The sequence below is a fragment of the Serinus canaria genome, chromosome 1 (genome assembly GCF_022539315.1).
Source record: "Serinus canaria isolate serCan28SL12 chromosome 1, serCan2020, whole genome shotgun sequence".
NCBI lineage: Eukaryota > Metazoa > Chordata > Aves > Passeriformes > Fringillidae > Serinus > Serinus canaria.
In genome coordinates this window covers 93,892,961-93,916,588 of record NC_066313.1, presented here as the reverse complement: position 1 = coordinate 93,916,588, position 23,628 = coordinate 93,892,961, and the positions used below count along the sequence as shown (strand labels likewise).

At 36.7% G+C, this 23,628-nt stretch overlaps 1 protein-coding gene across 1 annotated transcript in view; it reads left to right on the top strand.

Moving 5' to 3' along the window:
- The window catches only part of ANOS1 (anosmin 1), a 132,054-nt gene that overhangs the window by 88,935 nt on the left and 19,491 nt on the right, over positions 1–23,628 (top strand). Inside the window, exons 7-9 of the mRNA XM_030234974.2 lie at positions 5,213–5,415; positions 7,888–8,035; positions 12,775–12,924. Coding sequence (XP_030090834.1) covers positions 5,213–5,415; positions 7,888–8,035; positions 12,775–12,924 — 501 coding nt within the window. The remainder of the gene's footprint in view (positions 1–5,212; positions 5,416–7,887; positions 8,036–12,774; positions 12,925–23,628) is intronic.

The following is a 23,628-nucleotide window of genomic DNA, read 5'->3' as shown; positions in this document are numbered from 1 at the left end:
TCTTCCAGTAAGCAGGCGCTGGATGGTTTAACCTAACTGGTCAGAAGCTGCTTGGCACTACTAATACAATTTCTAATTTGTTGCATTTGGTTCAGAGTACTTGGGCTATTTTCCCCCTAGCTTTTTATAATGTCTGATGGGGGAATGAACTCTCAGTACCAGAGACTTCAGTTAACTCTAAGACTCAGTGTTAGGCATTTCTATGTCATGTATTATCTCACTGTTTGTGGGTAGGTACTGTGCCATTTCCAGATGCAAGAAGATCAACACAATGAGCCCAAACCATCTGACCCTTCCACCTCTGCTAAAGGTTTTTATCATCACCATGAAGGCAATTGCCAGCATACACTGGATAAATTGTCAAGCAAAAGGAAGCAGACAACATTGTTTTCACAGCACATAAGTACCAGGCTGGATGTGATTTCATGCATACATTACTGAGTGTTAGAAAAACCAGAACAGACACCCACTCATGGCAATAAAATTCTTTCAGTTGCTCCTTTGAGACCAATGATTATTTTATGCTGTTGCACAGCTGGTTTATGTGTGCCATTTCCATAGGGCAGAGCCAGTCCTCCTGCTTACACCGTGGAACTGTTTAATGGTTGGAAACTTGTCTGTAGAGCAGCTTCAGCAAGACTTTTAGAGTTGGAAGGTCTCATGTTTGAAAGATAGCAATGGGAGATCTATTTTAAGTCAGGAAAAATGCTCCATTAAAAAATGGTTTAAATTATTGTCATACTTGCTCTCACTTTTACAGCTCAGAATGAGAATCCTGATTCCAATGCCATTATTCCCCTCTCTGACACCTCTTCCAAATCATTTACTGTTCTCACTACAGTTGCCACGTTGAAAGACAAAGTGGATGCACTGAAGCAGTGTGTGATGTGATTCATGTGAATAGCTAGTCCATACTGTTTTTTAAGGTCTTGCAAAGGTGTTTGAAAACACTATTTATTTAAAGAATTTTGGAAAATATAAGCTGTTCACAAACTATGTTCACAAATATGAGTGTGGGAAGATGTTCATTTTAAAATGGTGATGATGTGAGTGTTTTCTTTCTTTCCTTTATTTGCAGCAAGAAATCCTCCCTTTTGGGGACTGGAGACAGAATTTTGCTTGTGATGGCTGAGTAGCCAGCAAGACAGGAATTTAAGTCCTTTGGGTATACTCAAGCCAAACACAATCCAGACAAATGGAGTACTTATCCCATGTGCTGGAACAGCAGCTTCAGCCTTGACCTAATGAAGCTATCATTTCTAGCAGTGAGAAGCGATTTACTTGTCAAGCTGCTGAGACCAGAATTTTTTAGGAGTTGAGGACAGCTGTCTATGCCAAATTCTAGGATATATAGAATGACTTGTATTTTATTGCCCAGTTGTATAAACTGCAAAGGAAAAGCTGCAACCAGCATTGCTCTTTCTGCTAACCAAAGACTTTGATTTAACACTCAGATAAATTGATGTATATAAAGTATCAGTATTTTGCATTTGAAAAACTGGCAGCAGTTTCCATTCCAGTAATTTTACATCTGTGTATCTGAATTATACATGTGGGCAGTCAGTCAGTCAGTCAGAGGGATCACAGGTATAGGAAGGCTAACAGTAGTATTGGCTTTATAGTCAGCAGAACGTCACTTTAGCTTTATAGTTAGGTTAACAAACACCTTTTGTAGTCAGCTTTATGATTCAGTACCAGTTATTAGACCTTGAAGTATTTTAGCACGAGTTGTATAGTGCTTTTAATGTCTACATGGACATAAGCATAACAGACCACCTTGTAGAAGCCTGACTTTTCCATTCAATAATGCAGAAAAAAAACAACTAATCTGTTATGTGGTAACTGGCTGGCATGCATTGTAGAGGAGCATGCTCATAAACATGTCACAGGTTTTTTTTGTTTTTCTGGGTTCTTCATTTTTTGGGAGGCCTAAAGGGTTTAGGAGTTTTTTTGAGCACTTTCATGGAATGTGGGGTTTGAGTTGTTTGGTTTTTCTTCCTGTTAACAGAGTTCACATTTTCTTACCCTGCTATTCCATCTCACTTACCTGCTTTGCTGGTGAAACCAAATTCTTTCAAATGAAGAAACAATTAATATTCTTGGGTTCTTAACTTACAAAATTATCATTCTGTCACTTGTAATAGTGATGAGTGTCACGGAAATATATCAAAATAGATGAAGAAATTATATAGTGGTATTGAAATGCTTCATATGGAATGGATTCCAATCTGATATAAAATGCTCACTGAGTGTCTTAATATTTCAGGTAATACACCCCAAATTCACAAAATAATTTACTCATGCATCCATACAAAAAGACAGGTTTTTCTTTCAGTTGATTAAATGCAAAACTGAAATAAGTTTTATCTTTGATATTTTTTATCGATACAGCTAATTATTTTCTTAATCTGTCTACTAGTTTTAATAAAGCTCTTGTAGAAAATGTGTTACTTTCAGTGTCTCACCTTTTCATGTCTGTTAGCTAAACATCTCCTCCTTTCTGTCTTCTACCACCACCGCTGTTGTTGTTCAAAGGCATTTTTATGGATGACATTTGAGATGCTTACAAAGAGTCTTTGAAGAAAGAGGGCAGTCAGGAAAATATCTGCTATTGCTGTATTATTTCACATGTATATTCCTTCTAAGAGGACATTCTTTCTATCTTTAACTGTAATTAGCCAGTGATTTTTAATGCAATGTTTGTATTCTCATACAGCAAAGTAGAAAAATTCATAGATTTTCTTTCAAATGTGGATCAGCATTTTGTCTGCTGCCTGGACTGTGTCTACTGAGCACAGAAGAAATGCTACTGATAATGTTTTCAATAATTTGTGCAATTATAGGAAGTACAGACCCACTGATGCTGAAGAATTTAGAAATGACCTGTTGGTTTCAGTACACACATAGTTCCTACTGCTTTCTTTTGCTGAAATGGGCATATAAACATTTGAATAGAAAAAAATCTAAATTTGGACATTAGTTTTTAGACCTACAAAAAATTGGTGAAGAGAACTTCAAAATGTTTTTAATCATTTAATACACTTTGCCCAAAAGAGCTATTTCATATAACTTTTTAATCTTTTAAAAAATTACTCTCTATCTCCTGTAGATGCAGAATGAGGACAAACATGTTTTATTGGTTGAATTATTTTTGCTTATGTCTGACCATTTGGGAAGATATATTCTCTGAAACACTTTTATTTTATCCCATATGTTTTGTATACATAATACATGATGCATAGCACTTCTGGGAGATAACCTGAATAATTCACCTACAGTAATATGATCATGTTGCACTTCAGGTTATAAATGTTTTATATCCCTAATATGTCATATAACATATAAAAGCCCTAACATTTTAAATCAGTGGAGATGAATGCTTAATAAATGTCTTATATATGTGAATCATGATTCTGTTTATATTTAGTTTACTTAAATTACAATTTACACTTACCTTTTAAATAACAGAAATAAAATTGTATGAGAGAATAGTTCAAACTATTTAGCTAAATTTTTCTTTAATTCTGGAATAAATAGTTTAGTATACTTTAACATGGAGTGGTTGGCAGCTTCACAGGTGAGGAAATGTAATAGCAGAGCTTCTCCAAAGCCAGAAAAAATAAACACAACTGACTTGCTAGTGGATTAAAAAAAACAAGTGAGAAGTGGGGCTTTATTACTATTTGGAAATTATGTTCAATTTCCAGAATTCTTAAGTATGCTTTGTAACTTTTATGGCCAAAATTTAGATTGAATTGTATGTGTGAGGAAAGAGAGACATTCATTTAACTAAAATGGAATGTGTGAGGAAGCAGGAGTATCCATTGTTATTTCAGCAAAAGTCCTGTTTAATAACAGGAATAAGTAATTTTTCACATCTGCTGATCTTTAAAAGGGAACTGCTGTCTTTATTAATTCTGAATGTGTCTATTTTATAAACTAAATGATAGAATTTTTCAGTGAGACCATTTGTCATAGGGATTATCTGATGAATTAAGTATGCCTGGAATGTTTATTTAACAGCTCATTTACCAATTTAAAATAATGCAGGTGAACCATACAGTAAATGAATGAATGATGTCTCCTCCTCACACCTCCAGTTTTATTTCTGGCAAATAACTGATGGCTCATATGGGTCTACATTGATAACATGTCTTAATTGCTATGAATATCCTTTGTTCTTCTGATATGCTTTTAATTTATTTATTTTTTTAGTCTCACTGCTTACTTCTGTGTAAATTTTGTTTTTGCAGTTTCCTTTTATTTTGTCATCAATTATTGGCTGACAGAGACATTTAAAAAAGGGTAGAAATTAAAAAGTAGGATTAAAAGTAGAAATTGGTAAACAGCAAACTGGACTTTCAGAAGCTTTGTTGCAAAATCTTCATTGATTCACATTACTTGGGACCAGGATATTACATAGTGCATCCACAAGGAGGGCCCCAAATTTAATATTGGAAAAGATTCAATATTTAATCTTATTCAAACTCTGACTGCTGTGTGTCCTTGACTCTAGAGTCAGCACAAAGACAACTGAAGGAATACTATCTCAGTTGATATTGACCAGGAATTGAACCAGAATAGTGAAATAAATCAAAGGGATAGCTAATTGCTTTTTGACATTCTACAAAAACCCCTATAGATTTCTACCACGGTGTAATATATCATTATGCTTTAATTACATTTAATTACAGTCTAAGGAAGTGTTTGTGTCCCATGGTGGTAGATATCGATATTAGAATTTTGAAGAAAGATTCAATATGTCAAAAAATAATTTAATCATCTGAGAATTATCTGGCAATGAAAAGATATTCAGTGTTTCAGCCCTGCAGTTCTGTGGTGACTCTACAAGGCCATTTGTAGAACCTGAATGTTTTACACTCACTGTGTATTCAAAGTGAGTGACAGAAGGAAAACTGATTATCTGGTACATTTTGATAAAGCTTCATAATGTTTGTGAACTATCAACAGCACAGAATAAAGACAAACTAGATGCTAACCCATAATTTTTTATTTCAGTAGAGTTTGAATTTCTAGAATTTCCAAGAAGCCATATCAGTTACAGGATGTCTTTGCCTGGATTTCCCTCAATGTATTTAGAGTGTTTAATCCAGCTTATGAATGCCTCATAAATACATGAGGTGAAGATAATCTTTACCTTAATGAAGCTAATTTTTCCCTTAGAATATTTTCATTTTTTTCTAAATTCTAGATCCATCTGCTCCACCAGCTCCATCTAATATCAGGATTGCCAATATCAGTGCAAACAATGATGGGAGTGTAAATGCAATGATTACTTGGGATCTTCCAGAAGAGCCTGATATCCCAGTGCACCACTACAAAGTCTTCTGGAGCTGGACATACAGCAAATATGTAATTCCAGCAAAAAAAAAGAGAAGGAAGATTACTGATGGGGTAAGTAAGAAATCAGTAACTGGGACAGAAATGTAGTTTATTTTTACACAAAATCGAGTGTAAGTGTAAAATGTGTGATAAGTTCCAGTGATTTCAGCCACTGATAAAGTAGTGGTCCTAATTTTTAGTATCATGAAGCCCATAGAATATTTTGATCTCTCAATCCTTTTCTTCATTGAACTCAGGGAGAGAAGTAAACTTCTGCCTTAGAATACAGGTAAATAAGATAAGATTTTTTCAGGAAAGATGAATGACAAGTTAAATGCTGTTAGTCCTCTAAATTTAGGCTTTTTTGGTTAGTGCTTTTTAAAGTTTATTTTATTTGAAAGCCTGATTGTCTGTCACATTGTTCTTTCACTGTGCAAGTAAAACTTGTGACACAGTCATAGAGTAATTGTTAAACAGTCAGTACAGGTCTGAGGGAAAACCACACAGAACTTTTTAAATAAACTGCTGTACCAAACATCTGGCTATATTTCCATAGCAGCAACTTCCTATGAGTTTCTTGATTAATATGTTTAATATTGCTTTACTGGAAATTTTTTTGTTATGCTATCCTTAAGGATATTGCATGTTATTTTAAAACAATAGAAATAGATGGAAATAACAGAAATCAGTTGGACATAACTTGATTCTCAGTGCTTTTGATAGTGAGAATTTGCTCCCATGTCTATGTTAACACTGTGTTTTGGCTCTGTCTGCCCATTGCACTGTGATGAATGACAGTCAGAGGGACACAATTCCCCCTCTGTCCCTCTGTCTCCTGACAGAAATAAAGGCAGTGAAGGCTGTGTGATGAAATCAAGCAAGCCAATTTGCTCAGAAAGGAAGTTTAGTTCTTTATTGTTCTTTAAAAAAATAATTGTGGCAGGATAGGAGAAGGGTTGACTGTGCTGCATAGAAAAATTTGTGTTCCTCCTTTGTGTTCAACCTTACATTGGGTAAAGACCTTCAGGACAGAGCCTTCAGCCTAAAGATAACAGGGAGCTTTCTCTCTACAAGCTGGTTGGTACATCAGAAACCAAGGAGAATTTTAAAACTGAGCTGGGTCTTTAATACCTTTCCATAGGGTACTTCCTACATACAAATAATGTTAAAACATTAGAACTTTAGGGTAATTGAGATGGAGTTCTGATTTGAATATAGGGAAAACACAAGGTGTATTTTATAGAAAAGGCAGGTTCTTACAATATCTCTCATATTACTCCTGACTTGTACTTTTTCTTCTGCAGCATGTCATGAAACTGCAGAGCACTGCTGGTGAGATTCAGGACACTCCAGATGCTATTGCTAATCAATGCTCATTTGAATATTGTAGCAGCTCTTAGGCTAAAGAATGGCAAATGCACAAACATTGAAAAAAACAAAAAAAGAAAACGTGGAAAAGTCTTAACTTCTAAAGATCACTGAAGATTATTTTTGGCCAGTTTTTACCTTTAGATGTAGCTCAACCCAAATAATTTCGTACTGATTTCGATATTAGTTCATTCCAGGTAGACATTGAATTAGTTTGACTACAATATTGACACTGTTAATCAAAATTTATAATCAATATATCAGCACTAAACAGGTAAAGATAATTAATACTAAATACTTTTTGGCAATCTCCTTTTATCATCCTAAGTGTTAAATATAGGGTGGTTACCTTGGTACATGGTTATCTTTTTTACTCTATATGGACTGTAAAACTTGGAACACACAAGAAATTCTAATGAAAACATGGAGTCATATCTTCAACCATATCTTTTGTGGACTAGAAGGATATTTTTATAATTAAATCTGGCAAAATAAACTATAAGACTGAGAAGGCTGGACTCTTCTTTACAATATCATCTGCCTTGCCTTAATGAATAGGTTTTTGGCTGGAGGATGATCAACCTAATCTGTTGTTTCCCCATTTTATACACTTCTGTGACATAGGAAATAGTTTTTGTTCTGTTCAGTTTTCCATTCTACAGAGGAAAAAGTGATCTTTCCAATGAGAGGGTATTTTTGGTTGGTGCATGTTTTTTAAATTTTTATTTTCAAGACTTTAAACAAATAGAGTGTTTTGAAAAATTTATTAAATGTTGGACTTCAGCTGTCTTCAGACTGACTGTCTCTGTGTTTCTCTAACACAGAAATTGTGGAATTAAGGGCTTAAATTCCTTTTGCTAAAATGATTTTGGTATAAGAGAAAAACCGTGTTATATAGAAGAAAGCCTTTCAAGTTTTGCCTAAACAATAGGTTTGGAATTGCCAAGAAACTGCCAAAATTATGCAAGCATCAAGTAGATTAGTATTTTGAACATGACACAGAAAAACAGAGTCCAATTAAAAAAATCTTTTGCAGAAAGGAAATTTTGCTCTGAAATTTATATATGAGTTTTCTAACTTCAAAAAAGTAGTGTGCCTAAGATAACAAGCCTGCTTTTAATAAAGGCATGTGTTTCAGCAATATTATAACTGCTTTGTATATTTGTTCTGTTATAGGCCCAAAATTATGTGGTCCTGGAGGGGCTCCAACCCAACAGCAACTACAATGTGGAGCTTCAGGCAGTGACACGTTGGGGTCAGATACGCCTAAAAAGTGCTAAGGTTTCTCTCCACTTTAGCACAACTCAGGACATCAGGAATAATAGTGAGTAATCAAACACCTGAATGCTTTCTCTCTCCTTTATCTGGAATTTGAATGTTTTATAATGGTTTTTTAAGTTGCAAAAAATCATTTTGTTTAAGTGGGCTGTTCCATAGCACAATGATCATCTCCTGGTCAAGCTGAGTAACCTTTTATTGTAAATTTCTTATTTAAAAATTGGTGACAGTTTTTGCCTAATTCTTTAACTTGGACTCTACTCACCTAAAATAAACAGTTGCAAAGAAAATGGAAGTCTTTGAATAACTGTTGTGTTAATATTTTTTAGATTCAATACAGGTATAGATATTGACTGTGTTTCTAAATGGATGGAATAAAACCGTTTTTATGTGTGTTAACTGGACAGTATTAACCTGCAATGTTTTCCAAAATCCTGGCTATTTTTAGTAGCCCTTTTTGGAACACAAAAGCTTGTGTCTACTATGAGTTGATATATTAAACATTGACTCTTCTTTTAGGGAATCTAAAACATTGACTCTTCTTTTGGGAATCTAAAACATTCCACATCTGACAACCATGCATTCTCAAAATATTGCACACATAGGACCCACATTCAAATTAAAATCTCAAGTTGTTCAGATGATAGGTTATATAGTGTAGAGGTCTTTAGAACCTCACATGCTAAGTAATGTAATTGCAAACTGTGTCTGAATCTGGCAGAACACCATGATTCTTAGCCTTGTTTAAATGCTATTTATACAATTACAGTACAATACTGAGTTACTGCCCCAATTGCTGATTAACTAATACAGCAGAGTTCTGAAAATAAGATGTTAAAGAATATGAATGTAATTATTCTGCCCTGACTCCATTTCATTTTGTATTAATTTACATTCTTTCTTTAAAGTACACTCACAGTTTAAACTTGTAGCCATTTTCATAAGAGATCTGTAATTACTTTCAGTCTCACTACTCAACTGCTGTTGTTGCCGTATTCTGTTTGGGTATAAATAAAATATTGTAATGTGATTGTTAGCTATCACAGACCTTCTTGTCTGTGGTTGGTATTAATGTACCAAGAAGAAAAAATAAGCTGAAGTGTCCTTCTTTTTCCCATATTAAACTAATCTTTCCTACACTTTTGGGCCATCTTGAGAGACAGCAGAAGGTCAAGTTTTCATCTCTTCCATGCACTGAGTCTTTGTTTCAAATCCATACCAGAATATCAGCTGGAAACTTCACTGTCTGTATATTAGGCAAGTTTGAGTTAAATCCTCAGTGAAGCCCAATGTAAGTTAAAGCCTTTTCCTTATTGGCCCTCCTAGGTTGTACCTGTGCTTTTCTTCTTCCCCTAGAAAAGGAGCTTAGTTTGCTGTGCACGGTATCAAAATCTTCTTGCAGTTATCACATTAAGTTCTCCTTTTTCTATATGTACACAGGAGATGTAATAGAGGAAAAATAGCTGTGGGAACTGGGAGTTTAATTGCATACAGTGAGCCATTGAGCTCTGCTAGAAGCATATAAATGATGTTTGAGAGATTTCAAATTCTGCTGTTTCTTTTTCTAAGAACTATTAGTGGGGTTTTCTGCTCTTTTTTTTTCCTTCTCTTTCTTCACCCCCTGCAAAGTTCACTAGATAAACCAGCAAAAATTTTTTTTCACACCATCCCCCTACCCAGTTTCCTGCTAATTTTGATAAAGTTTCTGTGAAGTTCTGGGTCTTGGTGCTAAGCTTCAAGGTTTTTAGTTTTCAGTGCAGTCATCTTGACTGTCATATCACCATGACATCAGAGCTTTAAGTAAGAACTAAATCCACATCCTGATGTTTGGGTTTTATCTGTCTGAGGTTTGTCTGTGTCCTGCTAAGTGGGAGAAAATTCTAGATGCCATTGTATACAACTAGCCAAAGAGAAAATGGACAAGCTTTTAAAGTTCTTTGTCTCATTTTATTATTAGTACAGCTTTATAAATGCTTCCAACTTGGGAGCAGGGATAATTAATCAACTGACCTTTGTCATGCATTATTGGTACTCCTGACACTAGGTCAGACCATCATAATCTTTAAACATGATAGCAAATAATGATTTTCCATATGACAAAAGCCTTCTAAACTGAAGGTAAGTAATTAGATATGGGCATGTAATTTTTTGTACTGTTTCATATTTATTTTGAGAAATCCTTTCACTGGTAGGTCTGTATTAGCTCTCTGTGGCCTCACTAATGTTCTGACTCTCTTGCTCTATGAAGACTCACCTCTGGGTTTATGTTGGGAGAAAATCTTTGTTTCAGTTATCCTTCTTCAAAACATGGGTTTTTAGAATCTGATGCAGATCATATCTGAGTTATTACTTATAAATTCTCCACCAAATGGAGTTCGTTTATGCTATACCTCACATGTGACTCCACTGCTTCATCATTTTCTGTCCACTGCAGTGGAACCTCTTTCCTTTTGTTTTCACAACTAGATTTAAATTTCTTCCACAATTTTGCTTGGATACCCTGCCCTCTCCATGGTTGTTTTGCTTCAGAAAACAGACCAGCAGTAGCTTTTGTGAAAATCTGCTACCTACTTATGTCTAATTAGTACAGACTTTCTAATGCCTTGTGCTTTTTTTGCTTTACTTGGGTGACCTTTTAGTACTAAAAGGTTCATGAATTGTTGTATTGTTTTTTAAACTAGAGTAAAACTACATTGGGAACAATATCTTTTTGAACTTGTTTACTTCAAGAATTTTGACTGTTCAAATTACGAACATCCATTTATTTAATGAGCAGTATTTTCTTTTTTACTGCAAATCATTGCCTGTACCACCTAAAACACGAATTTTTTTAGAGTATTTCCATAATAAGTTTATAGAAAAATTTGAGCATCCTTTCTCTTAAAGCCATGAGGTAAAGGAGTCAAGATTCTTTGAACCTAAACCACTGATATCACTCACTTTAATTGTTAGAGCACTCTCAATGAGAGATGTATTTAGGCATTTTTGGATATTTCTTTAAATGACTAGATTATAATTTACATAGAAAAGCAAGAAGAAACTACTCCTGGAGGAGATGCAAATTCATCTTCTATATCTCACTCAGGTTAGTTAGGTACAGAGCCAATCTTGCTTGATGTAATTTTGAGAATACTCAGAAGCAGATGGAGAAATATGAAAAAGAAACAAAAAAAATTGCCTGAATATTATCTAGGACATGACATCTTTGGCTTGTCTTTATTTTGGGACTTTGTGGACTTTGGGAAATAATTCCAGAAGCAACTTTGCTGAAGTTCCACTATCAGATACTCATCTCTGTGTGGAATTAAGCTCTGGTTTTTAGGTGTCTGGTCCTATTGTCAGAGTAGAGATAGCCCATACCCCTCTGAAGTAATTTAGTCCTACACATTTCTGTGAGCTTTGACCTCAGCCCTGTGGCATTACATTTCCCCACACTCAGAAGGGCATTGCCTCACTATATTTGTGTGCTTCACTTCTGGGAATTGTACAAGATTCTTGCCTGATCTTTATATAGAAATATTCTAAATTGGTGTCCTGGTTTTTGTGGAAGTGGAGCAGACAGAGATAGCAAAGGAGAGATTTAATAAAATTAAAATTATTTAAATTGAATACCTAATGGATTTTAGTTCATACTTCTCTCTATAACTTTTTCATTTTCATTTGGGTAGTAGTAACTTTATGGTTACCTTAAGAAACAATTTAGTTAAGTTTGGTAGTTTAGTTTAAAACAAACAAAATGATAAATGTATCAGATTCAGCAAAGGGCTGAGAAAGTAAAACTTAGCCATAAAGCAAGTCAGTTTTAATTGAAGCTGCACATAAGGCAAAATGTTCAAGTTTATATATTACTCCTGGCAATTATTGAAACCTGAATCTTTCCCTCTTTCTCTCAGGTATGTAGTTAATAATTTTCCACTTCCTGATTATTGGACTCTTTAGTTTTAATTTAGGTGTGATATTGAATTAAATATGGCTTTTTTTGTTGGTTATGATCTGATCCTCCAAATTAGATCAGATACATTTGCAAGTGTGCAATGAAAAGTGCAGTCTGAATGAACAATTCTTTCTTTTCAACTGAAAGTATTTGTAAGTACTGTCAACCCTGCTAAATGATGATAAATTTTTTACCAAACAAAATGCTTGATGAAGGACATTCAATTGCAGTTGCTTGTGGGAAGCAAGGCATACAGCACCAAGGGAATTGCTGAAAGAAAATTCTGCTCTTGCAATGTTTTCCTAAGCCTTCACCATTCACTGTTGGGAACAGGAAAGTGGGCAAGACAGATCTTTAATCTGACCACAGTGTTCCTATATAGCATACCAGAGGACTATATTTACTTTGATGTAGTAACCACATGTGGCACTCTGTGTGTTACATTCAATGCTGTCCTTGAATTTTGTGCATGTTCAAACACTGCAAGAATATAAAGCCTGTGAAGTATTAGAACTACTGGTAGACACTGTGCCTGTTTAAAAAATCATTGTGTTAACATTTCTAGTTCTTGGAGATATAAATACAGTCCATTTCCTTATTACTCTTCAGAAAATTTGCAGAGCATTTCCCTGTGAATTTTTGGTTTTTTTGTTACTTCTAAATTTGACTGAATTTCAAATGAGTGACTTTTCAACCATTATGGACAGTTCATTCTTTGCATTTATTTCATTTAGGTAAGAAATGGAAATAAGATCATTTGGAATAAAGATACTGTTATTTTCTGAATTGCACAGTCATTATAGAGCACTGTAGTTACCTGAATAGTTTCCTGATTGTTCTGTGTATTGCAGAGGAACGGACATCTCCTGGGAAAGCACAGAAAGGACTGGGAGATCCTTACCCAGCCTTTCAAAGAAGGAAAACCACTCGTTTTCTTAAAATTGGAACTCCCTTCTATCAGGACAATCAACTTCAGGTCAAAGTTTACTGGAAGAAGACAGGTTTGTCCAATTTTGATTTACTATTTTCACTAAGGAGGACTCTTCCCATCCATCTCAGAGTTGTAGAACATTGACACAATATTATAAGTAATTCATAGTTGAATCCTACACCCATCCTTTCACCCCTTCATCTTCACATTGGAGGGAAACATCGCCTCTCCTCTTTGTGCTATGTCTGTGTATATGTCTTACAGGAGGAAATTAAATGAGTCAGCTATCCAAAAACTATAGTCAGTCATGTTGGGACACTGAATCTTCACAGAGCTGAGACAATTTTTATTTTAGTAGGAATTACCTCTGTAAACTTTTAAATAGCAGAATTTGACATTACCCACAGAAGTTCTGAGGAACATAGGAATGTTTAGCTTTATGCCAAACTTTATCAGTCACCTTGATTTAAAACAGAATGGATTAAAAATGTTTCTGGTCACAACCAGAAAACATTTTGAAGTTAGTTTTCTTCTAGGCTGCATATTTCTGGTTTACAGAAAAGTTTTAACATCAATTCCATGGTTTAGTCCTCCAGTCAAAAGGAAAATGACATAAATTTATAGTGTCTATTCATATTCAGAAATCAAAAAAGGGATTTTCCTTTCCTGCTCTTGTTGAGCATATAGGTTGCTCCAGTTTATGCTGTCATTTCAAAATGTGCTCACAATATTCATTTTTTAACTTGGATCAAAATATATGTGTATCAATACCACTAAATTAAATCCATTCAATTCTTGTGTTTGAAATCAAGGGCTACAAAGTGGATTGTCATGTTTTCATATTGAATATTTCAAAGAATTTCAGAAATATGTAAGTGCTTTTGGGTTTAGATGTGTGCACCAACACCCTGAATGGGGACAGGCTATATAAATGTTCAATTATGCTATGTAACATAGGAATATGTCATGCTGGATATTGTGGATTGTAAGAGGTGTCCTTTGCTTCTTATCCTTTGCCTGCCTTTTTTAATGGTTACCTTCCAGGCCCTGCTATGCCAATTACTTTCAAATCCACCCTTATTCCTCCCTAAAACCTGCAACCTTTTTTCAGCTGAGTACGTGCACATTTTGAATACTTGTCCCTGTCTTGGCTATGCTAGGTTTTTTAAATTATTTTCCCCATTATATTTCATTTTTGAGTTGCTTCATGGAAAGCTGGAACAATTTGAAGTTGAAATAAAAGTTTAATCGGGAATGTTCAGTTTACAAAAAAATGTGGTTTTCGTTATCCAAAGTGAGATTTATATATTCTGAGCTTTGTCAGGACTGATCACCATAAACTTTAGCCTCTGCAAGTGAGATGTCAACTCATTGTCCAGGCTTCTTTTATTGTTAGAAAAGAAAAGCAGGTGACTTCTGTAGCAATTCATCCCCCACAGCAGCAGAATTGCTCTCTGGAGATGCCTCTCTTCTTTACTGAGAACAGAGTGGAGCCTAGACAGCTCATTTGTAGAAAGCTTAGAGATGCCTAATGTCTCTCTGTGAGCTGAGGTTCTATTCTTGGCAGTCTGTGTTGAAAAAAATGAGGGACAGGATTCAAAGATGAGGAGACAATGATGTCTCCCACAGGCGTCAGACAGGGTTGTGCAACTCACAGTCTGCAGATTCAGCCCAGTGGAACAATCAATCCTGCTGCAGCTGTTTTCCTGCCAGCCTGCTGCCAGAAGAAAGAGCATGTGTCCTGTGACCAAACTGCCAGCACCCCTGCTGACATTCACCTTGTGAATAGTTTGCCAAAGTTCTGCTTAATGTAGGGAAAGTCCTGAGCAGAACAGCAGTATTCTTGTTCCAACACAGATATCTTGAACTAGGTGTCCACTATTTATAATGGTATTATAACATAGTTATTGAATTTAGAGGCATTGCACCATAGAAACCTAAATGTTTCCATCTAAATCTGGAGCAGAATCTCACTGTCTGCTACATACCTGGAGGTAATATTTGGATTAAAGGCTGTAAATGTCTATAAAAAGAAATAAGGCAGTCAGCAACCTTATAGTGACTCATAGTTTGGAAATAAGAGGATTTCAAAGGGGTGTAATTTCCAGAATTGGAGCATGTCAAAGACAGCTATGTCACAGACCTGTCAAAAATGACATGGATTTTCATGCTGTCACCTTGTGCTGGGGTGTACTGGCTGAGTTGCTGAGTGTACAGCTGACTCATTCAGTGTGGGGCTGGGTGCATCCAGTGACATAAGGGGACACCCAGAAACCCTTTTGGCCCTGGGTGGGGGGAAAATTCTGTGAGGTGCACTGGGGTGTTTAGGTACATGCCCCAGCCCTGCAGTGGAAGATTCCTTCCTTTTCCCTGCAGAACAAGCAGTGAGAGCAAAGGTGTGTAAAGAGGGGCAGAATGTGGCAGTTCATCACTCTTACCTTCCTTTTTTTCTTTTTTGAAAAGAAAATATCAGTGTTCTGAGTGACAGCACATGCAGTAACTCAGAAGGAACCATTGCCTTGTGTGGAACTAGACTATAGAAGCCAGCAGCTTTTATAAGCTCTTGCAAGGGTTTGGAGATTATGTAGTGCATGGATGAGGTACTGTAAATTTGCTAGTAACAATTTACTGCAGAGCAGGTCTGTGTGACTGTGCAAGGAACACAGCAGGAAAATCACATTGTCTTCATGAAAAACAGCAGTTACTGAGACAGCTGTGCTGGGAACTGAACCCACACATCTTTCACCTTTATGAATTGAGGTGTTTAGGGACTTGTAGGAGGTAGTAGAATGCAGCAACTACAACAAGAAATAGAGAGACCTTACCACTGAAATGCCTGCTCAGTGGCATGGCATCTATTTTTATTGCAGGTAGACAATTAGAGTTCAAATAGTTCCTGAAAAAAAAAATTGACCTGTTTGTCTCCTACGTAGTGGGTGAACACAGAAGTCTCAGGTTTTTGCACTAATGTTTTCATTTTTGTGTAGTTTGCCGTTAAAATTCAACACTTTTTTTGATGGAGAAACACAGCAATTCTATAGTCCTAAATTAGAATATGTAACTTTAAAACAGAAAAATTAGGAGGCCAGCATGAAACCATGTTAAATAAGTAGGTTGGTAAGCATAAGAGTTACCATAATAAAAAAATAATTCAAGAGATAAATGCCTCAAGCTTAAACATGTTGGACATTTGTAAATTGATCAAATTTCAGTTGGTAGTAATAGTAGTCTTTGCTTTGTCTTATATGGTTTTCAAGTATTTTTGGACTTTCTGTATTAGACTTCATGATGTGAACAGGTGATGGTTGCAGAGATGATGAAATAAAAATGTTATTTACATTTTAGATGGGGTTTTTTTTTAGATGAAGATTTAAACCAGTATGTTATCACAGAATTACAGAATGGCTGGGTTTGGAAGGGACCTCTGGAGATGATCTTGTCCAGCCTCTCTGCTAAAGCAGGTTCACTTGGAGTAGACTGCATAGGATCACATCCAGGCAGGTTTCAAGTATCTCCAGAGAAAGAGACTCCACAACACTTTTGGGCATCCTGTTACAGTGTTTTGTCATTGCCACTTAGATGAACTTTTCTCTGTTCCAGTTTTTACACATTGTCCCTTGTCCTGCCACTGGGCACAGCTGAAAAGACTGTGGCCCCATCTTCTTGGTACTCATCCTTAATACCTTTGTAAGCATTGTTAAGATCCCCTCTCAGTCTCTCTTCTCTAGGCTGAACGGGGCCACCTACCTCAGCCTTTCCTCATAACAGGCTCCTGCCCCTTAATCATCTTTGTTGCCCTCCACTGGACCAGCTCCAGGAGCTCTGCATCTCTCCTGTGCTGAGGAGCCCAAAACTGGACACAGCACTCCAGATGTGGCCTCACCAGGGCTGAGCAGAGGGGCAGGATCACCTCCCTCTCCCTAACCCCCCCAGGATCCTATGGACCTTCTTGGCCACAAGGACACACTGCTGGCTCATGGACAGAAGGTTGTCCACCAGCACCCCCAGGTCCTTCTCCACAGAGCTGCTTTCCAGGTCAGCCCCCAGCCTGTACTGGCTCAGAGGCTTGTTGTTCCCCAGGTGCAGGAGTCTGATTTTGCTGAAATCTACAGAACTCTGTTCAACCCTACAGTTGCCCTTGTTGCATTGAAATAGTTTCTTTGAGCTGTAATGAAAACTTTAATGGCTGGTAGAACAGCAGTCTTCCTTCTACTAAGTACAGAGTTATTACTTTTCTGTATTTATAACTGCTCAGGTTTTATTGTATTCCTAATTCAGTCATTGTTCTATTCTATGCCGACCAGAGATTTCCTAATTTTTTTTTTAAATTTCCTCCTAAACTATGATGGCTCTTTAGAAGAGTTTTTTGCTGTGTCCCAGCACTGTAGCCTCACAGGATACCACAGATTACAGAAGCAGAAGACCTGTGTAGATTGCTTATATCACTTAAAGAAACACAAACATGCTCCTAAGGTTGTTTTAGATTATTTCTTTATTTTCATTGGTCCCATTTTAGCTGAGAAGCTATTTTGCTTTTGAATTTGAGTCATTTTACTCAGTCTAAGGAGCTAAATATAGGTCAGAGTCATAGAAGAATTTAAATGGGCAGGAGGGGCTTCTGGAGGTCAGCTGGTGCAACCATCTGCTCAAAGTCAAACTGACTGTGAAGTTAAATCAAGTTATTCAGTTCTGTCTGTAAGGCCATGTAACAGATATTGTCACTGTTTTTTCAATTTGTCCTCTATCAATACAAGCCTGCAGAACCCATCTAGGTTTATTGCAAGGTGCCTTATGACTTACAGAAGTTATGGTGGTGTCTCTTGACTATTCAAAGATAGTTCCTCCATGACTGAAGATGCATTCCTCAGTGAACTTTGCAGATGAGCCTCTGGGTAGGCAGTGAAAAGACCATAGTGATGACATCAGGGCCAAAGCTCTTGGTTTTATATCATCTTTCTGAACAGAATTTATCAGACCTCTGTCCTGCATCAGAGGGGGTGTTGCAAACTGTTATTAAAGTAAACTATTGCTGAGTTTGTTATACAGCAAAGGAGTGACTGCAAATCAGTACTTAGGAACTGAACACAGTGTTTGAATAAAAGTCTGAGTAAAGGGATGGATTTCCATATATATGCATCATAATGTGCCACAGCTAGCTAAGGAGGAAAGACTTATCTAGGCTTGTTCTTCAAGTGTCATTTCTTAAGTCCCATTAACTTTAGTAAGCATAAGGCACGAATGGAATGTAGAACCTGGACTTTACATTAAAATAAAGCTTTTTATGAAATAATCTTTCAGTTTGCATGCTTTGGTATGATGGCAATAATCACTTCAGGATGTATGTTAGCAGAAATACCTCCACACTTCAAGCAGTACAAGGTACTTAGCAAGTGCACATGATGTTGCTAGACAGAGTCATCCAAAAGCATGCTGCATATGAATACAATAGCTTCTTTCTGAAGGAAAAAAATGCCTTTTCCTTGCTGCCTTTCACTTAGGCCTGGGATTAGAGAAACAGTGCATTCCTTAAGCAGCATGAATCCCCCTTTTGTTAATGAAAAGTAAAATGTGTTCCATGGCCAGATATTTTGGCCATCTTGATGTGTGAAATTAGAAGTCGCCAAGTAGTGGAATCAAATTAAACAAATCACTTTCAACTCCTTGGTGCTGAGGTCAAAGAATACCATCTGTTACCAAAAATGGATGCACTCTGAAACCCCTATTTAAGGGGATTAGATACTGGGCATAATTAAGAACCTCAGTATGTTGTGCAGTAATCAAGACCAAATGTGTGAAAATAAAAAATGTTGAAGTTTTGTCTGTTTTTCTGGGGTTGGAAAACTAGAGAGCTGAGTATTGGACTTAGCTGAAAATCCTCCAAGTTGCTGCAAATCTGTGTATGAAAATAAAACTTTGCCCTGACAGAAGGAAAAATATCCCACCTTTTATGAACTCTCTGCATCAATTTTCATCATTTGCTGCAATAATTATAATGCACTAAAATATCAGAATGTAATTTCTTTCCAAAGTGCTTGTCACAACAATATTTTCTAAGTCATTACTCTGCCTTCACTACCATTTTCTCAGTGCCTGTTATTTGAGTGCAATACAACTCTCCTTGCTCAGGTAAAGCCTTAGCTTCCTTTCCTTTGAATTAAGTCTATGTGCATTTACTTCTCCCTGTTTAAATTAAACATTTTAAGTACTTCTAGATATTCAAAATCAATATGTCTGCCTCTTGGTTTTGCTTAAAAAGACAAATATTTAAAATGCATTAAGACTTGGCTTCAGGCTTCTTTCTTTGTGTTTCTATAAATGCTAAAGCAGAAGAAAAAATACTTAAGGCAGGAAGAGGCAGAAAACCTACCATTGTCAGATAAATCAGCCAAACAAGAGTAATGAATTAAATTACAGAGAAGAATAAAATGCAAGGCATGGCAAAGCAAATAGAGAGCTAACACAAATGCTTTTAAACCCAGATCTTAGGAAAACAAAATTAACTTTCACTTAGTTTAGGGACATAAATGAAGTGACTGTGTGTGCAGACTCTTTGTTTGTAATAAGGTATTTCATATGGCAGGTTTTGAAGTGAAAGCTTTCCCATTGATAGGACCATTTGACATGTGTTTTCTCATGGCAGTAGAGCCATTGAAGGTAAAGAAATCCTTCAGTGGCAGTTGGAGTTTCCAGCTCGTACTGCAAAGAATTCTGCAGTACTTGCTTAACACTAAAGCATTATTTCATTTGGTACTAGCTCTTGCACTGGGCAGATCAGTGTTTGAGCAGCTGGCCATATTCTAATTATTAATATTCAAGCAGTAAAACACTTGTACCTTAAGCTATCACTGTGGTCCAGATGGTTCTTTCAGCAAAATGACCTGACTGCTAATTATAGTGAAGTATAAACTAATATATTGCCTTCAGACTTCCAGGAGAATACAGGGACTCTGTCTCAGCAGTGGTTGATCATTATGGGTATGCATAATGTGCATTAGTTCTTAGGCATTTAATTAGTAAAGCTGGCTCTAACACAGGACTCTTCAACTAGATTACCTCTTTAAAAATGCACTGGTAGATATTAAAGAATTTTCTTTTCCATATGTGCTACTCCTAACTCAGATGCCTGTATCCTATGGGCTTCCACAGCATCAAGCCTGGGGAGATAGGTAGTGCTGTAAGCTTTATTTTTCATGGGAAATTATTCTGTAGTTAGAAGAATATCCTGTCAGAAGTGTCTGTGTGGTCCCTACACCCCCCTAACTTTGTCTTTCTCCTTTACTTTGTCTTAATGGAGTTTCAGGAGGAAATCTCTTTGCCTTTTTAAAAGGATGTGAAGGGTAGCATCTGACCATCTCCAGTTTTGTTTGCTTTACTTTATGAAGTGCCTATAGGACCCTGGTTTCTGTCCAAATGTGAAATACTTACAATACTTACTGGTGGGAGTCATGAAAAACAGCAACCGCAAATAATAGAATTCGTTAGAGCAGACAGTTTTCAAATTCTCAAATAGTCTGCATTTGATTAGTGGGGCCAGCTAAAAAAGTTTTAAAATTATATTTACAATGATGGCAACCTCAGTGGCATCTCCCCTGAAAATAGGACAGTATTGGGAAGTCTTTTCAAAGGCACAGTTCAGTGCATTTCTTCATGATTTCACTGGCAGAACAGAAAGCCATTACTTGTTGCCTTGCACTTGCTTCCAAACCTCCATACCTTTCAGGGTAGGTGGTTAAAGCTCTGGCTATGAGAGATTTAGAGGCAAGTTTGTCCAACTGCTAGTCTGAGGAATGTAATTGGAATTGATTCAAAGTCTGCCAGGAAATCAAATAATCACAAGTCAAATCAGAACTACCCACTGTGTTCCCAGAGCACAGAACACTGACTTTAGTTAACAGGCACCCGCTGATGTTTGCTGAAGGCTGTACTGCACTGGTTTGTACATTTGCACACTTTGTACATTTATTGTTTAATTTTAAAATTCGTGTAGTGTGGGCTGTGCACAATTCCTCAGTATGACCTGAATCATACTCCAGAACATCTTTAGTCATTGCAAAAGTGCTTTTAATTTATCCTAATTTATGCATTCAAAAGAAGTCTTCTTTTTATTCTTAAATTCAGTAACTGATAGAAATTTAAGCCTGATTTCTTTTGAACTTCTATTTAAAGTTTTAATGTAAGTGTAATTGCAAATTACCTGGTCCATGAGTTCAATCCAAAGATAGACCATCATTAGCTGGAATGCATACCTGCAGTCAGATTCCAAATACACTTTCAATATTCCATTGCAAAATCATTTATCAAGACTTAATCCACTTGAAGGCACTGAAGAAATTAACTGGCCAACTAATTAATAAACTCTTGCCTGATTTTTGATTCCTCAGGAAAAAATGCATTTTCAGCATCTCTATGTACCTTCAATATGTCTATGTCTGACTAGTACAATTTTCTCCATTTCTAATTACTTCCTGAGTATTACCACAATGCATAAAGATAATAATTTTGCCAAAAACCCAGTACTTTATATATATATATGCATACATATATAGTATCACTAGACTTGGCAATATCTGATGTGAGGTGGTCTAGATAACTGAGGGGTAAAATGTCAAGCTTTTTACAATCCAAATATGGAATCACAGAATTTTCTGGGTTGGGGAGGACCCAGAAGGATCCTTGAGTGAATGGCCCTTATGGGGATCAGACCCACAACCTTGGCACTGTTAGCACCATGCTCTTATCAGCTGAGCTCTTCCTCTCCTCTCCCCAAACTGTGTCATTAAGTCAAAGCTCTGTCTCACATGCTTGCACTCTCATACCTGGAGCAATCCTACCATTTCTGCTGTGAGTAAAAGGTACTGAGGTTCACCAGTTTCCAGGATGCTTCTCATGAGCTGTGGGCTAATAACTGCTCTTGAGTCTCTCTTAGCCTGCCTATGTTCTGGATAAAGCATTGATCTTATGATCCAGGGAAGGTTAACCTACTAGTAGGGAGTCATCATGCTTATGGTGAAGGTGGCTAAAACTAATGAGTTTCCTCTTTTAAACTGGGTCAGTTTTCTTCCACATCCATCTTTTTAATCTGCTGTCATCTTATTGCAGAGCTTCCTCACCTTCTTGGTGGTTTCTCATGGATAGCTCTTCACAGCACTGACTCCTTCTTCTCAGCACAGCCAACAAACTCCAGCAGCTCCCTTCTCACCCAGCTAACCCACTCTTTTGTGGCACTGGTCTTCTTGTTGGACAGAAGGGCAGGCCTGTTCCTGATCTTTGGTGATTAGTACAGCTGCAATTCCTCAGGTGTGAGACCACATTCTGCACAACCTTTATTTTCTCAATTCTATCCCTCCACAATTATCTGTATTTTTAATTAGCTGATTTATAAGGTGGCCATAAAACCAGTCACATAAACACTACAAATAGGGGAAGGAAACTGGACTATTTGAAGGAATAGCTAGAGTTGGAGGGAAAGAAACCAGAAAAAGGGTTTCTGAAACAGAAAATATAATCTAATTTTTAAGATGACCTGTATATGCAGCTGATGATGATAATGAGTTGTTAATATCAGTTTCTTTTGCTCCTATGACCATAAACTAGATGCAAAAATATCCATAGTAGTCTAGACCAAAGATCCTACCCAAGAGGTGTTCTGTCCTTGGCCGTGGCCAAAACCAAATCCAAAGGAAGATAAGAACAGGGCAAGAATGTAACAGCATTTCTGCATGTTATTGTCCCAGCTTCAGACAACTTCTAGCTAGCCAAAATTCCTGAGCCCAGTGTGATTTCACTGTATTTATTCACTTCTCTTGCATTTATCTGCACAATAATATTCAGTGTCTTATGAGGGTCACCAAGTTTCAGGGTGTCTGAAACATTCTGAGGGGTGGAGTTCCAGAGTTTTAAGTGCTCATTCTATGTAGAACCACTTTTCTTTTTTTGTGTCTTGAAGCCAATTCTTCCACGTTTATATGAATCCTAATTCTTGCTCTGTTTACTTTGTCTGTGTGCACATGATTTTATAGATACTTAACCTGGTTTTGATCTGTTTTATTTCTTATAGACACATTGATCTTAAACTGCAGATTTAGAATTTAGGATTTTTTGAATATCAATTCAGCAAAGCAACACCCTGTTGTTACTATATTGCAAAGGTTCCATATTGCTAGAGTTTCCTACCTCCTTGATGTTTCTTGTAGACAGCTCCTCTAAGCACTGACTCCTCCTTCTTCTCACAACTGACTCCAATTCCACCTCAACTAACCAAACCACTCTTTTATAACACTCTTCTTCTTATTATTGGCTACAGCTGATCCCAATCTCTAATAATTGGCTCAGCTGCAACTCCTTGAGGGGTAAGATTACTTTCTAGACTACCTTTAATTTCTTATGTTGTATTCCCCTACAATACCCAGTTATGATGTTCCACGATGCATATCAGGAAAGTCCAGTTTTGGCACTCCATGGATCACTGCATGCAAACCTACCCATGTATGGCTTTTGCATGAGGTCTGAGAGAGAAGGGAGTACCTGGTCCATCTCTCCTTCTCTTCCCATTGAGGAATTAGGGGCAAGATGAGTCTGTGCTTTGGCTCTGGAATTGGGAGAGATTCCAAGATTTCTTACCCTCAATATAGTAAACTTACCCTCATAGTCTAAATTATTGTCCACATTTTTCAAAGTTACACAGAAGGCTAAAGTTAATGGTGGAGTACCTGGTGACTTTTTCAGTATGTGTATAACCTTGGTGAGCCTTGGACTTGTTTGTTTGGGTTTTTTT